At 49.2% G+C, this 15168-nt stretch overlaps 5 protein-coding genes across 5 annotated transcripts; 2 read left to right on the top strand and 3 right to left on the bottom strand.

Moving 5' to 3' along the window:
* Positions 1-814: 814 nt before the first annotated feature.
* On the top strand, positions 815-2002 carry F4807DRAFT_464866 (uncharacterized protein; the record flags this gene model as incomplete). The annotated part of the gene is made up of 3 exons (XM_048002196.1): positions 815-1231; positions 1307-1609; positions 1667-2002. 3 exons carry the CDS (start codon positions 815-817, stop codon positions 2000-2002), a joined length of 1056 nt encoding a protein of 351 aa, XP_047849729.1.
* F4807DRAFT_290348 (mitochondrial carrier) lies at positions 1809-3791 on the bottom strand. Its single transcript, XM_047994799.1, has 2 exons — positions 3247-3791; positions 1809-3077 (listed from the first exon to the last, which is right to left on the bottom strand). Exons 1-2 carry the CDS (start codon positions 3277-3279, stop codon positions 2103-2105), a joined length of 1008 nt encoding a protein of 335 aa, XP_047849728.1. The 5' UTR covers positions 3280-3791; the 3' UTR covers positions 1809-2102.
* A 512-nt stretch (positions 3792-4303) lies between these two features.
* F4807DRAFT_454107 (chaps-domain-containing protein) lies at positions 4304-6694 on the bottom strand (the record flags this gene model as incomplete). The annotated part of the gene is made up of 5 exons (XM_048000540.1): positions 4304-4846; positions 4915-5906; positions 5960-6371; positions 6428-6554; positions 6672-6694. The coding sequence occupies 5 exons, from the start codon at positions 6692-6694 to the stop codon at positions 4304-4306; spliced, it is 2097 nt and encodes a 698-aa protein (XP_047849727.1).
* A 630-nt stretch (positions 6695-7324) lies between these two features.
* Positions 7325-13637, top strand: F4807DRAFT_290338 (uncharacterized protein). The gene is made up of 3 exons (XM_047994798.1): positions 7325-7616; positions 7673-11727; positions 11781-13637. Exons 1-3 carry the CDS (start codon positions 7614-7616, stop codon positions 13435-13437), a joined length of 5715 nt encoding a protein of 1904 aa, XP_047849726.1. The 5' UTR covers positions 7325-7613; the 3' UTR covers positions 13438-13637.
* Positions 13627-15084, bottom strand: F4807DRAFT_290327 (Deuterolysin metalloprotease family-domain-containing protein). The gene is made up of 3 exons (XM_047994797.1): positions 14783-15084; positions 13887-14720; positions 13627-13836 (listed from the first exon to the last, which is right to left on the bottom strand). Exons 1-3 carry the CDS (start codon positions 15033-15035, stop codon positions 13817-13819), a joined length of 1107 nt encoding a protein of 368 aa, XP_047849725.1. The 5' UTR covers positions 15036-15084; the 3' UTR covers positions 13627-13816.
* Positions 15085-15168: the final 84 nt, after the last annotated feature.

Genomic DNA, 15168 nt, shown 5'->3' with positions numbered 1-15168 from the left:
TACAAGTCGGTATGCTCGGTGAACAACATAGGGCTAGTCTTTTGATATGAGAGATAGTCTTTTTATGCTCCATGTGGGTACGGCGTCTACGAGAAAAGGCCAAGCTCTTCCCCAGATTTTGAGAACGCACGTTAATACCTTAGCGACTTGCTTGGCGCTGCTCTTCGTCGTTGATTCGAGGTTCGATGAGGGGTTCGTGATCGGATCCATCTGCTATTCTCGAGCACTTCGAAATACTTACCTACATCTCAGATGGGAAACAGGAGATAACACGCCGGACCCTAGACCTTGCAATGTGAGTAGCAAACCATGGGCCGGGAGTTGAAGCTATAGCCTCTTTCAACAGTGGGCCACCACGGTGGATACATTCATAGTCGATGGACTACCTAGTTCTTCAGGTCGCTGTCCTTGCTTTCTAGAATAACGTAGAAGCATTATTACATCCAGAGAATTCTGTGTAAGAGAACCGCGTGGGAGAATTTTATAGCTCAGGTCGCCAGAAAATAAGTTGGCAGGGATTGTACCAGGAAGCAAAAAAGATTTGTGGAGTGGCAGCCTCGTCGGTATGGTCTATCTATGAGACTAGATAGACAATACCGTCTGATCCTTGTTTTGTGTGTTCATCGACTAATCTGTCATATCATCGGTATCCGCAATGCTGATACTGTGATAGAATTGACCACGAAGACAGGTATATAAGGAGAGAGGACACCCGCTTCTAACCCTACTATGAAACATCTTCGTCTACTCTACGACTGCCTAGACTTAACAGTACGGTTCACCGATGAGATACTCACAAGATATATCCGATACGATGTCTTTAATACATCTTCTTTCACTCGTTCTGCTATATCCTACATATGCAACTGCTTCTGGAGGCTTCGTCGCATACGGTGATTTCAACTGTCAGGAACAAAAGCTTGATGTTTGGAGCGACGGGGTGACGGTCCCAGACAGCACACTTCGCACAGACTATTCCATCAAAGACTGGAACAGCCATGCCGGAGGCCATTACTATGAGAATCTGACATTCTCCGAGGCGGTAAAAACGAACCACACTTTAGACGAAGCACCGATTCAAGTCGTATGGTGGAAGCTAGAGGAAGTAGACCGAACTTGTCAATACGTTATAATGAAGGATTCGCCACGAGGATGGCAGGTTCTCAACAAGCTGCCCGGGGATGAGATCGTGAGAGCATCCAGAGAAGGCTGTTATTATTCAGCTTTAAGGGTACGTCTACGTCCTCCACTTATCTAACACAAATCCCTTACCTTGTGAAAACATGCTGACGAGGCGAACGAAAAGCCCGGAGATAACTTGATCACTAGTTTTTGCTGTGGCCAAGATGATTGTGCTATCGTGGAGATCGAGAAACAACATGTCACCAATCCCAAGGATACTACGACTGGTGAAGCCCCGAAGTGCTCGATCGTTAATTCGTATTCTTCTACGCCTACCGTTGAAGATGGCCCACAGATAGGCATTACTAGGTCACAGGGCTGCGAAGCTCCGCCTGCCTGCTCACATTCAGTAAGCGAGAGTCAATCATTCAGCACGGCAGTGTCGCATTTCCAGTCATATACTTGGACAAGCGAAACAGGATTCGAGGTATGTTCATTATAGTTACTACGTGTGAAAAAGGGTGACCGTCGCTAACATAGGCAGGCGACCTTCGAATCCGGAGTAGACTTTCTTGTAGATGACAGGTCACATGCAGGGATAAGTTACAGCATTGGACAGAGCTTCATGGACGAGACGGGGACTACTTTAACTGTAGGCAATATCACATCGTCATCGGAAGGTTCGAGACAGGTGCCAGGGACCTACGCATTCTACTCCTTCACGCCGCAGTATAACTGCTGGAAAGCTGATGTGAGCTGTGGCAAAGATAAGGACGGCAACGAAATGATACTGAAGGATGTCAATTTCTGCCAGCCTATAATATCAACTTCTGGCGATGCTGCGGGAACATTCAGAATGGTGTATGTGTCGGATGGCTGAGGATTAGATAGGTGTTGAGGTATATATGACGGTCCGGACGGGGTTAGCTACGAGAATTCGGAGAAGACAGAGGATAGTTGTAGATTTATGTTGATATTGGTTAAAGGATGTCCTTATCGTCAATATCGTACCCCTTTCTCCTTGCGAGCCAAACTTTGGCTACTTCGTACGTTCCCAAATAAAGCCCGCTGCCGATTGCCGTCCAGACGGCTCTAAGAGCAGCTCCTCTAAATAGCCCAACGACGCCCCTCTCCGCAATAACCTCGCGCGCTATGGCGAATCCACCGCGCGGATTATGTCTACTGGCTTCGTGCGACGAAGCTATCCGATTATGAGCACCCTGTTTCACGTCTCGGTCATCTCCAGCTTGTAGCATCATCCGCGTCTTAACCACATCCATGGGAGTCGTGATAACGGCAGCAAAGCTGCCCGCCAACCCTGCGCTCGTACCGGTGATAATGCCGGTTTCAAGTAAACTGTCCTTCTCCCTCGCATCGAATCCGGTACGAGTCTGGGACACGCCGGACCGCCGCCCCCAGATCCGCGCGCGCAGAAATTCGAAGATGGGGAATTGAATAGCCGTGAAAGGCAGATTTCTAGCTACAAGAGCGGTGTAGCCTGAGAGCAGTTTGGATCCCGCGCCGGCGCCTCCCAATTGTCTCAATGCTTGGAGCGACGCAGACCCGCGCGAGGCACCGGCGTGCTGTTGCAACATCTGCGCATTTTGCTTGATCACTTCCGACGGAGTGAGTACTAAGCATGACGCACACTCCGCGACGGCCGACGCGCCCGAATGAACGAGGGGTTGCGGGAGACCTAATGGCACTCCGTGTCGGCTAATGAAGGATTTCACCGCTTCATAGGTTGTGAAGAATGTCCCCGCAGCGGGCAAGGTGGCGACTATGACTATCCCGAGGCCTTGGTACAGGCCTTTAAAGAGCTGCCTCGATGGCAACTTCGTTTTAGTGGTCGGGTCGGCGAAAGTATTGATGAAATCTCGACTCTGCTGCCGAGTTTTGAGAGTATCCAATGGGTAGACTATCAAGTCCACGACGAATGCTGCCCCGCCGCCGGCCTAGGAGCAACGGGTAGAAGTAAAAATTAGAACAAGACCACGGCTTTCTAACTGCAACGATTTACGAAGGGGATATGATGAATTTTGATAGATGAATGGGAAAAGAAGACAAAAAAGAAAGAAAAAAATAGGAAAAAAGAGAATTGGATTAAACATGAGAAATTCTTACCAGCATGACATCGAGATTTGAACTACCGCTCATTTTGGCTACTTTCCAGCAGCCTGGAAGCGTCGGGAAGGTTTGGAATGGGAGAAGTCTTTCGCTCCCTCGTTTCCAATGTGGACATAGAAATTGATGAGATTGATAAGATTATGCACGATCTAGGTACCTACTACATAGGCATCTACTAGGTAGGTATGTAGTGGAACCCCTGACATTAGGGGTTGGTGTACGTACGTATCAGTGACCCTTACACATCGATTCCTATACACCTAGGTATGAGGCTCCAATGACATAGCTAGAATTATATATAATAAGTTCGAGGTGTAGTAGAGATTAAGTCAGGATGATGTTTGAAATTTAGCTATGTTGTTATTTGTTACGAGTGGGCCATCCCTTGCGCCTCTTTTCCCTAGCATTCTATTTCGCAAGGTGAATCTTGACATCAGTATATTCTTTAATACAAAAGATAAATACCGCATCATTCTATGACATAATGGACACAAGCAAGTGGCTGGACAAATGATAAGAGGACACTGGGCAAGATGTGATAAGAATAGGAACAAAGAAACCTAGCAGCATCCATATAACTTCTTGTCCGTCGTAAACGACTTTACTAATGGGCTTCTAGATCCCACTATTTATACGCCAAAGGTGAGAAATGCCGGGATAGTTATACAAGAACTGGACCGTATCTCGGAATGCTACGTCGAATATCCGGGCGAAGTGATGGCTACGATTGGCAGGTATCCAGTCAAAGTCCGCTCTAGCCGGATGTTATGAGTGAGCTTTGATTGGATGATTCTAAGTCGATATTTATGCACAAATACCACGTGCTCTCAGTTTAGGTCCGACAGTTTAACTGGGTATGCTGAGCGTAGACCATCGAATTGGAGACTATTTGACGCCTACAGAGCTGGGAAATATCGATGAATTCTTTTTCGTCCTGCAACACTAGCAAGGGCATCTTGTATTACTAGCTGTCTTTTACGCCGTTTACACAAACACGCGGATATCATGAAGGCGCATCACTCCATCCCTAAAGGCATCCTCCCTTTTCGGCGTTTCAACCATCTGTTCCACTACTTCTAAACGTAGCACACAATGCGGCGTAGTGATGAGTTAGATCTAACACATTCTGCGGTAGACTTGTGGCTTGGATGATGGATCGAACTTTGACCGCGCCTTCTTCCTCGATCAATGCGCGTATCGTGTGAAGGAGTTCGGGAGAAAACTCCGAGTACCAACGGTACTGCCATGTCACAAGACGAATGACGGCAGCCACGGTGTCTCGCGTGTTCTTCTGCTTCTCGAAAGCTCGTAAAATGCCGGATAACGCTCTCGGACTGAATCGTGCGGCAAGGCACGCCCTGTACGCCTCGACTGCCTCGTCATGATGCTGAAGACGCTCCGCTAGGGCGCCTAGAATCTCCCATTCCTCGGCCGACTTCTTGTACTGCATCGACTGTGCCCTGTATTGCGCCATTTGCGTTCTCCATATCGTATATACGCGCAAGTCCTCGTATAACACCATGAAGAGACTATCCAACCATCTCTCACATAAGCGCTTATTGTTTAAGCGTGAGAGATGTTCATCGGTAGTGGCGCTCTGTAGATTTGCTTAATACTGACTTCGATTTTCTAAGAGGAAACCAGGAAAAAAAGGGGAATACTTACGGTATCACCGTCTGCCTTAACCTCACCAGGATCAATAGTATGGGTCGGTTTTTCTACGCTACTCGCTTCACCATGTCCATTCGTTAGAGTGGGCGCTGTCGAATCGGCATCGACTGCACTCTTATCATCTTCATCTTCCTCATCGGTATGATCGCCGTTAGTTGTCGGCTCCGGAGTACCGCGCAACCCATCAGTACTCGGGTTTCGCTTTGTTGACGGAGGTTGCGTGACACTATCATGCTTCTCGGTTCGGTATTCGTCTTCCATGACGAAGACATTACTCCGAATTTTCAGGAGCTGGTCCCAGCCAATCTTTGCGGTCATTTCTGTCAGGATTCCGTAGGCTAACTTAAAGGTACCGCGATATGACGCGGCGCGGAGATTGAGCAAACTGGGGTCTACTTGTTCGGAATATCGGGATTCAGGTTCGCTGTCGATCTCCTCAAGGCGCGTCTCAGGCAAGGTAGGGAGGTAGACATCCTTCGGCTCTGGCATAACTGGGGCATCCTTGTCCTGGTAAGTGAACATCGGACACGAGTTGAGGATCGTGAGTGCGTTTTCCCAGTCCTCCATGGCAACATATACTTGCGCCAATCTTGCCCACGTGCCAAATTCGCTTGGCGCAGCAATGGTGCTGCGATCAGCACAGCCCAAGGCCATCTTGAGCCTCTCCTCCTTTTGCGCCGGGGTCTCAGCTGCCAACGCCTTCTTTAGCAGGAAATCGGCCTGCGTGTCTAGCATGACATAATCCATCGGTGAGTCCTTAAGCGCCTGGTATAATATACGTACACCCTGCACTTCTTCGTTGCCCATGAACAAGACCTTAGCAAGGAGGGACGATACTTCGACGTTCTGGGTCCTCAGCTTCTCGAAGAGGTTGATGGCCGAAGCAAAACGTCCCGTAGTATGGAAGTATTTGAGCAGACCTGCAGTTAGGTGGTTCGATACGTTATTTGGAACTTGGACTACTGAGTCAGAGCCCAGTTGCCATCCTGGACGAAGTTAGCATAGCACCCACGGGCTCCCACGCTAGGTGCTCACGCACCTCTGAAGAAGAGACTTTCGGCGGCGCTAAGAAAACGATGCTCGGTCTCGGTGTTGGTAACGGGGTTGAAGCGCCTGACACCCATAATCTTCCTGATGGTCTCGCCGCTTCCGTCGTCGGCGTACGAATAGGCACGTAAGACACTGCAGAGGTATGTTTCGAGCCATAGTTCGTCCGTCGCCTTTCGCTTCTCCCCCCTTTCGTCAACGCAGTAAGCTTCGACAGTACCGGGAATGGTAACATGGACGCGCATATCAAATCTGGAGAAGGCATTGTAGCAGCAGTATAAACCTTCTACGATCTTGTGGGTGGCAACTTGGCCATGCTCCTTGTATGTGAGGGTGTTGATGTAGGCAGCAAGACTAGCTGACGAGGAGGCATCGACACCGGTAACATGGTGATATACTCCAGTCTGGACACATATCTTTAGCATTGGCTATCTGGCGGCGGCTCGCGTAGGTGGCGTACCTGTTTCCCAGTATTTCTGAGGTTCTGTTTCAGGAGATGGACCAGATCGGGAGGGCCAAGTTCGCGCAATGACGCCAAGGTCTCGGTACGAGCATCAATTGATTCATGCAAAACCTCTTCTGAGATCCTAATCGAGGCTGTTAACTGGGAAGCGAACTACATAGTACCCAGATAGAGCCAGGTAGGATAAGGAGGATAGAGAGGATAGGCAGGTGTGATAATTGGGACGGGGTGGATATCTTACTCTGGGACCGCCGGTGGAGGCATCGCCGCGGTAGCAGAATCTGATTCGAAGGAGTACCTAGGTAATCGGTGATGTGATTGTTGGAGTACCTAGGTGGTGATCTGTTCTTTTAATCTTCAAGATTGCTCTGGTTATTAACGACAATTGGATCTAATTCGCAGGAACATAGTACTATAGAAAGCATCAAATGAACGGATGGCACCACGTAGAGAAGGGTTGCGCGTCGAATGTATTAAGAGCACACATCCGTCTATACCTGTGTAAGTAGGTATTAAATCTCGATGCAGATGATACGATTGATATGATAAATATGACGGGTCTAGAGACGGCGGAGCTTCGTGTTTGGATGTTCTGGATTGACGAATTTCTTAGATTTGGCACGCACAGGCCATCGATACTCCAACTAAAACACTACCTTGATCGTTATAGCGAGGCTCTAATGTTTTGCTACAAGATATTTCCTTAAAGAGGTAAGGCGTCCATGGATGTACCCCCTGGTGCCTTTGGATCCACTGTTACAGGCCTAGCGGGCTCCAAGCCTTGCATTAACGCCAGGGCGCTATTGTGGGTGCCTTCCATAAGTTGATTTGATGAGGTATTTGGAGCTGCAGTTTGGTATTCGGCCCCTGCTTCCTTCTCAGCCTTGTGATTCAGTTTAATGGATGATTCGCGTCCCAAAAGAAATTCCACGCGGTAGCTACGCCCTAGTATACACCCATAGTATTATCTCCAACTAAATCAGCCAACACAACTTAATTTGATCCTCTACATCACCAACACTTGATTAATCGCATTTCTTTTATCTTTTGTGTCCTCACTGAATAACAATTGACATAGCATCGCGTCCTCTTGGTATTAAATCGCCTAGTCATTATGCGATTTACCCACTTGTAGTAGCGATTAGACGCAGCGCGAGAGGCGCAAGAGGCACCCGTCGACAAAATGGTACGGCATTTGACCTAATGGTTCTGAATACCCTCTAACTTTGATAATGTAATTAGCCAGCCTTTTCTTCCATTAATGTCGAGCCCGAGGAGAATATCGACGAAGAGGTCGATAACACCCGCGAAATCCAAATCGACGAGGCCCTGAAGCGTTTCCAAACAGCCCTTAAGCTCCATGCGCAAGGCCCCAAGCATTACGAAGAAGCTACCCTAGCCTATGAATCGCTATTTGAATCTGATATCTTCCGTTATCCCGAGAGCGCCACCGATTTCGAACGCGCCGAACGACAGTCAGATCATCGTCATCTCGGCGTCGATGTCCCCTTTGCCCAACCGCTCGACGACTCCCAAGGCGATATCGACGGGAGTGGTAGCAGTCTTCCTCAGACCCTTTACCTCGCATACAAAAATCATGGCCAGTTTGCTCTGGATAATATCAAACACTTGGCCAAAGTTGGGGGAGATGCTAAAGCTGTGTTAGAAGATAAGAAGGTACTCGCAAGTGCTCAGACGGCGCTTTACGAGTTTAGTTCAGCCCTGGACTTTGATCCATCGGATGCTGAGCTCTGGAGGAGAGCTGCACGTGTTGCCGCATTTCTAAACAGCGCCAGAATTAGTCGATATTGCCTCGAATCTGCTATTGAACTTGACGATGACCCGGCCGTGGATGAAGTTGAGCCGCCCTCCCTCGCGGAGGGATTCGCGGGTGAGCAGTTGAAGAAATTACTGAATGTTCTATCCGACAAGCTCGCTCTGTCGCATCCGATCATGATACCCTTCCTCAAAAAATCAATATCGGACCGTCTTATGAAACATCTTGACCCTTTCCCATTTCTTCCGAACCCTACCGACTTACCTGCACCGTCGAAGCGTTTAGTAGCAGCGGATCAGCAGACCCCCAAACGTCTGATTATTAACGTTCCCATAGCTTCGTGGGCCGATTTAGGCATGTCGCTTGTGCATTCGGTTGCGACTGGGGGTATATCTGGAGAAGCTGTGACGCTGAATCTTCCCGAGATACCGGAGACTCAAGATGACGTCCAAATGCTTGTTGAAAGACCGAAGCCGGAGTTATCCGATGAAGCTGCCACTGTCCGAGTAACTCTTGAAAATAAGCCTACAGCGCTATCTAAAGACGATCAGAGCGATTCTACGAAAGAATGCGGCGCTGATAGCGGGAACACCGTAGAAGACTCGCGGGTCGAACGAAGTGTTTCGGTTCTCTCGCGAAAGCGATCACAGTCTACGGCTGGACTGCCCGACGGGGTCGATGAAGAAGTGGTAGATCAGAAGAGGAGCAAGCGAATTCGACGCCGTGAAACTGCCGGGGAAGTTATGGACACGAACACGCAATATGCGACTCAATTGCAGCCATTCCAAGCCGCTGATCAAAATCTCTTCCAGATGACGCGGAATATGGTAGAGAATTTAGGCGTTACCGATCGCGATACTTTTAACCGGCTAGCTGAAGTTCTCGACTCTTGTGCGTCGTCTACTCGTACCGCCAAACTTGAGCGGCCGGCCATGGTTGATCTACGCGATTCGCTGATCAAGTTTCATGAAGAGAGTACGAGGGTGGTCCTGAATAAGAAGGAGGCCTCCCCTATTGGCTTCTCGTCCTTTCTTGAGCACTCGAAGCCCGGATCTCAAAATAAACGCGAAACGCCTATGTTCAACGAAACCAAAGGCTTGAAAGCCTTCTCCCAAAAGGTGAATGATAGCTGGATATCGATCCAGGACGTTGCTTTCGAGTGGGTTAGCCATCTGTGCGGGACTTATCTTACGAGCAAGTGGTCGGATTCTACGAAAACTGCCGTAGTCCAAGTGATCAGTCATCTCGACGAAGATATCTGGAACCGAGTGCAATATGAACTTAAATATCTCTCTTCATCCGAGGATCCGGCCAAGACGTTAGCTATGGTCGACCACATAATCCAGATGTTATTCGAGTTGCATCTAGACGTCTACGAGCGGATAACAAACCCCAATAGTGCCGTGGATTTTGCTATTCGTGTCGAAACAAAAGGAAGATTAGGTCGCTGGTTCACCTTTGCTTCGCAGATGAGCCGAGACCGGCCGGACAGCGAAGACTCTTCACTGTCCCTCCGATTTCTATGGTCTGCTGTTTTTGCCGTTACGTTGACAGAGGGCGTATCGAGGGACCACGTTCTTCAATGCTGGAAGAGCCTCCGAGATAGGCTTGTCGAAGAACCGGAAACTGTCGACATACGACTTCCAAATAACGCGATTATGCCGGAAATCTCGGCTCATGCGGCTGACAGGGAAATATCTAAACTCACAACTATGGACTTCTTCCTCGGCCTATTCCAAAGCGATCTCAGTGACCCTATCTCCGTAATCGAGAGCCTGGAGCCCGTCCTCAATCCTTCCTCTGTTTATATAGCAACGGCTAATTCGATAGCGCCCGAGGTTATGGTAATAGATGAAAATCCGGAGGCTTCAACGGCTAGTCACGCTGGGTTGCCCATCTCCCAGACCGCGAACCAGGGTCTGCGGGATCTCTGGAAGTTCTTGCTAGGCACGAGCACCGAACTAAGATTATTTCTGTGGACGCGACTGGGAGATGCATACAATGCTATCGACTATACAACGAAGCAATTTTCATGCCTTCTAAAGAGCATCGAGATGGTTATTGCCGATTTCGAACAGGACTCTTATTTGACGATGTCTGCTGAATCACGCCGCCCTCTGTTCCTCAAGATGCTCAAGTTCTTAGACGAATTATTGATACAGGCGCTTTCGATGGCGCTCAACGACGCGAAAGCTTTCGATATCATAGATGACGAGCATCTCAGGTCCAGCATTTCGGCCTTGGTAAAATTATCTTGCATGCTGCACGTATCTTGCATGTATGAAGATGAGGTCCGTGTTGGCATGAACCAACATGCTTCTAGTGGCGCAACATTTCAGTCTTTCTTGACCAAGCTTCGAGAGATGCAAGTTAGGAACTGGTCTCTCTTGTATACGATGCTCAAGGCTGGTATTGCGCAGAACAAGGCAGGTTTCACTACGCCGGATAACGACCTTGCAGACTATCTAGCGGCAATCCATCAAGTCTTGGGCCTTAGGAAATTTTGCAAGTCGTCTAATAAAATCTTCCTCAAGATGATGCGGGTTGAACTTCTAAAACAGAACCTCATAGACAACTGGGAAGATTATCTCGGTCAAGTTCTTTATGACCTCTACGGCTTGAAACTCGGCGTTGGCCTCAGCGAAGTACAGGATCACGGATGCCCTCCTGAGAAGCTTGAGCGGCGTAATACGACCGCGCTCGTTGAGAGAGTTTCCGTCCTTGCCAACCGTATGCCAATGAAAGATTTGCTTAAGTCAGACCTGAAAACAACGATAGAACATATGCAACAAGCCATCGGCCAAACTAAATCAAACCAGCAGTTCATACAGAATCTACGGATTTTCAATCAGACTCTGCAGAGGCCCATCCCGCCGCTTCGCTTGTACGAAGCCCTCAAAGGCAATATATCAATCGATGCAGTGACCGTCAACACCCCGGACAGCGCCTTAGCCAAGCACAGGTGGTTCTTTCTCCTGGGAATGATCGCGTTTACTAAATTTAAGGGCGTGGACCTCAACAGGAGGCAGACACCAGGCGCTACTGACGACCTTCGTATCGGCGCCACGTTCTTACGCCAGCAACTGCAATTCACGCCTGACCAGTGGGATGCGTGGTTCAGACTAGCCGAATGCTTTGACTATGAGCTCGATGAATCCGTGCTTTGGACTGCAGATAAGATGAATAAGGAGAGGGCGGAACTTGTGAAGTACCAACGCAGCGCAATCCACTGCTACACCCTCGCACTATCACAGTCTCGGAATGCACCACCTGAAGCGATCGCGGAATGCGTCGATGACATCCATGATCTCTATCATAAATTCGGTATGCGAATGTATGCCTCTAGCCGTGAGCCTTTTGCGATGGAACCGTTTCACCACTCGGAACACAAACGATTCGTTATTCTCGAATCTGGTGTGGAGTCCAAGGATCTTCACTCTCAGATGGAGGATTATAAAGTCTGGAAATACGCAGCTAGGTTGTTCAAGAAAGCTATGGAGGTCAAGCCAAAACAATGGCAGTAAGTAAATTCCGAATCGACAGCCACGCTGGCGGACTATCTAACAGCCGCAGGAACCCGTACATGGTGGCCAAGTGCATCTGGAAGATGTACCAAAAGCCGCCAACCTCCCTCGACCACAGAGATAGGCGAGATCGACCAACAATGCAGACGGTCATCAGCGCCCTTGAAAGGGCGGTCGAGGTTGTGTCTGCACTACCAAAGCCACGTCACGGCCAAGACCCTATCTTGGAACCCCACTACAAAATCGTGTCGATTTTGCACAAGCTTGTCATGCGAGGAGACATAACGCCTCAGGAAGCGGCTGATATACTCCAGCGTCAACCGTACGCCGTCCAGGATGGGGAACATGTTACTATCAACGACCTAGAGGACTGGGAGCCGTATGTCATCGAGACACTCAGCCATCTGCGAGAGAAAGATAGGTCTAACTGGCAACATCGCATTATCATGCGTCATGCTAGGATCCTATTTGACGAGAATTCCGAAGAGCAAGGCTATGTCCATGCGATGGCTGCTTTTAGCGTGCTGAGGGAGTCCATGCTTACAAAGACGATGGTGATGAACGTCTGGAAATGTGATGCGGAGCGGCCCGGCAGACATCACGTTTACACTGAGCAATATGTTCGGTTCGTTGTCAAGCTCTTGGTCGTCCTAAAAGACAGGACGAATTTTGAAGCTTTACTACGCCGTCTGCGCAAGAAAGGCGCCGACTTCTACCATTTTAATGATCTCTGGCAGACTTGTTGCATTTCGTATCTGCGACTTATCCGGCAAACATATCAGATCTCGCCGGTCCTCGAAGACGACTTCAAGGCGATAAGCCCCGAAGAGTTTGAGATCATCGCCTCCCGAATCAGCGACTGGTCTTCGGACCCAGCCTTGGTCCATCCTACTCTGAGTGCGTTGCGGGAGATTATCGAGTTGAAAAAGCTCAATGCAGGGTTCATGAAGGCTGGCGCCATCGACGATTTGGTGACTGATTGTTATACGGCGCTGTATAATGAGATAGGGAAGTCTTTGCCAGGTCCCCCCATATCTACTCTAATCGCAGAGCGGGAGCAAGCACGTTTTCGAGAGGAAGCCCGACAGTCCGAAAAAGCATTAGAATCCAAGCCGTCAAATCCGTTAGGCAACCTCTTAAATCCACAATCCCACGAAAACTCGGGCACAGAAGGCGGTGCCGGAGATTCGGCCCCGGCGAACACGGAAGGGGTGCAACGGCCTCGCAAGACAGGCATCAGAAGGGCCGATATCCTCCGCAAGGCAGAACAGGCAGCCCTACGTGTCCAAGAAGGCCCAAAGCCTACTGGCACTAAGTCTCGCGGTTCTGTCTCTAGCGGAAAAACACCCGCCGCGGAGGAAGGAAAAGACGGTGAGGCGAACGACGAATTACGGAGTGAGAACGGAGTGGTGGATGAGGACACGGAGATGAAGGATGAGGAAGTCGAGGGCGATATGAGTTCAGCTCCTGGAAGCGTTCACGATTCAGCCGACGATGAAAGTGATCTTAGCGACGCACCGCCCGAGGACGTCCTAGACGAGGACGAGGCTCAGCAGTTGATGTTCCCAAACTTGAAGAGGAGTATTGACACTAGAGCCGAGGACACTGATAGCGAAAATTCCAATGCAGCTGGCACTTCGGGCGAAGAGGAAGAAGAGGAGGTAGAAGAAGCAGATGAGGCGGATGAGGCAGATGAGCCTGAGTAGGCAACCTCAAAAATGATACGATAGCCCATGGATCATGGTTAATAGCTTCTATGTATATTATGTGCAACATTCGGTAACCCATTATCATGGACTATTGGCGGCATATCAGGCAAGGGGAAAGCATCTAGGCTAAGAGTTGAAGGAGTTCCGGTGTGAATAATGATTACTCAAGATACCTATTAGGTAGGTATGTAGGTGCTAAGACTTCCAAATGTGTATTCTTCATCCGTAAACTGAAGTCTATTTAGCTATTTAGCTACTAAGAATTGTATTGGTGTAGTTTATGTAGTTCGGCTTATTTTATCATATGACTTCTCCTATCGAGTGCCTACCACCTACCTACCCTAGGTCTAATCGCTCCCTTTGCTCCAGGTACCGGCTAGCACTTCATATAGACAGCTATTCATAAGTCAGTATTGTATCACGTCTATTTCGATCTTGGCACTTACCATTCGCGAACAGGGAGTAATTGTCCGCATTCTGTAAAGCGCGGTCCGCGGGTAGCGCGGTGCTCTCGTTATAACCATACGCATAGTCATTCGTATGAGGCTTATAGACCTCTTCGCAATGCGTCATCTCATGAATTGTGGTCGTGGCCTGATCTTGATGGTGGCATGCCTGCGGCAGAGGGGGAAGCGTATCGTAAAATAGCGGACACATAACCACTGTGTCCACATCCCACGCAGTATACGCGTTCAGAGGCCCTTCAATTTCGCATAGGGAATAATAGTCGTAGCAAAAGTACCGCGACGGTCCCGAGTTGGTCGTCGAACATTCCTTTGAGACCGCTGTTAGCCGGTCTACCACGATCTGCCGCGTATCCGATGAATTGGTTTTGAAGTACTCGACAAAGCGAGCTGAAGACGGGTCCTTGGCATCCGCGGCGGCGGCAAGGGCCAGGGTCACGCAGTGCTCAAGAGCTGCGGTGCTAGCCGCTAACTGAGTAGCATTGCAACCATCTTGGACGTTGGTGCGTGCTTCCAGGGGTTTGAAGCTTAGAACTTTGGGCACTGCAGCGGCTGCTTGCGCGTCAACGTGTAGACTGACACTGTTCGATTGGAAGTCGAGCGCAGGTCCGGATAATTTCGTAGATCCGGCTGAGGCCACAGGCATCACTCCGGCGGCCGTAAATGTGTATGTTCCAGAATTGGCGAAGTCATGAATGCTAGCGGCACTAATATTGGTGCTCACAGATTCGGAAGCCTTCAGGAGGCGGAAATTCTCAGCTGTGAGAGCATCATAGCGAATGCTTGCGTGAATCCCCTTGAATCTAGCCTCAATGCCTAGGAAATATATCTCTTAGCGTTTTCCTCCTCCTTTTCAACGGGGTTCATCGTTTACATACCTGACTCATCCACTGCCAAGACCTTCTGGACAGGTAAACTCTCGTCGAGCAGGGTTCCAATCTTTAGAAGGTTAAGATCTGTGAGACCAGTATTTTTTATAGTCGCAACCAGTTCAGCAACACCGCCCGTTTCCGCTGGAGTTAGAGTAACTTCCAACACAGAAGCCTCTTTCTTATGCAGAGGCTTTAGAATATGGGCATCAATGGTAGCAGCCAGGCTGGCCGCTACCAGGAGGAGTTCCGCGCATCTCATAGTGAAGGACTTGGAAGCAGGATGAGTCTGTCGTGGGACCACCAGAAACGGTCCCTCGGTATAAATATTGGCGATACATTTACCTTCTTATAAACATTGTGTTCTTATGTCCTGCCAAGAACAGTGTTGATCC

The sequence above is a fragment of the Annulohypoxylon truncatum genome, assembly GCF_022578515.1.
Source record: "Annulohypoxylon truncatum strain CBS 140777 unplaced genomic scaffold F4807scaffold_45, whole genome shotgun sequence".
NCBI classification, from domain to species: Eukaryota; Fungi; Ascomycota; class Sordariomycetes; order Xylariales; family Hypoxylaceae; genus Annulohypoxylon; species Annulohypoxylon truncatum.
The sequence above is the reverse complement of the archived record's forward strand: the minus strand, read 5'-3'. Positions and strand labels throughout refer to the sequence as shown.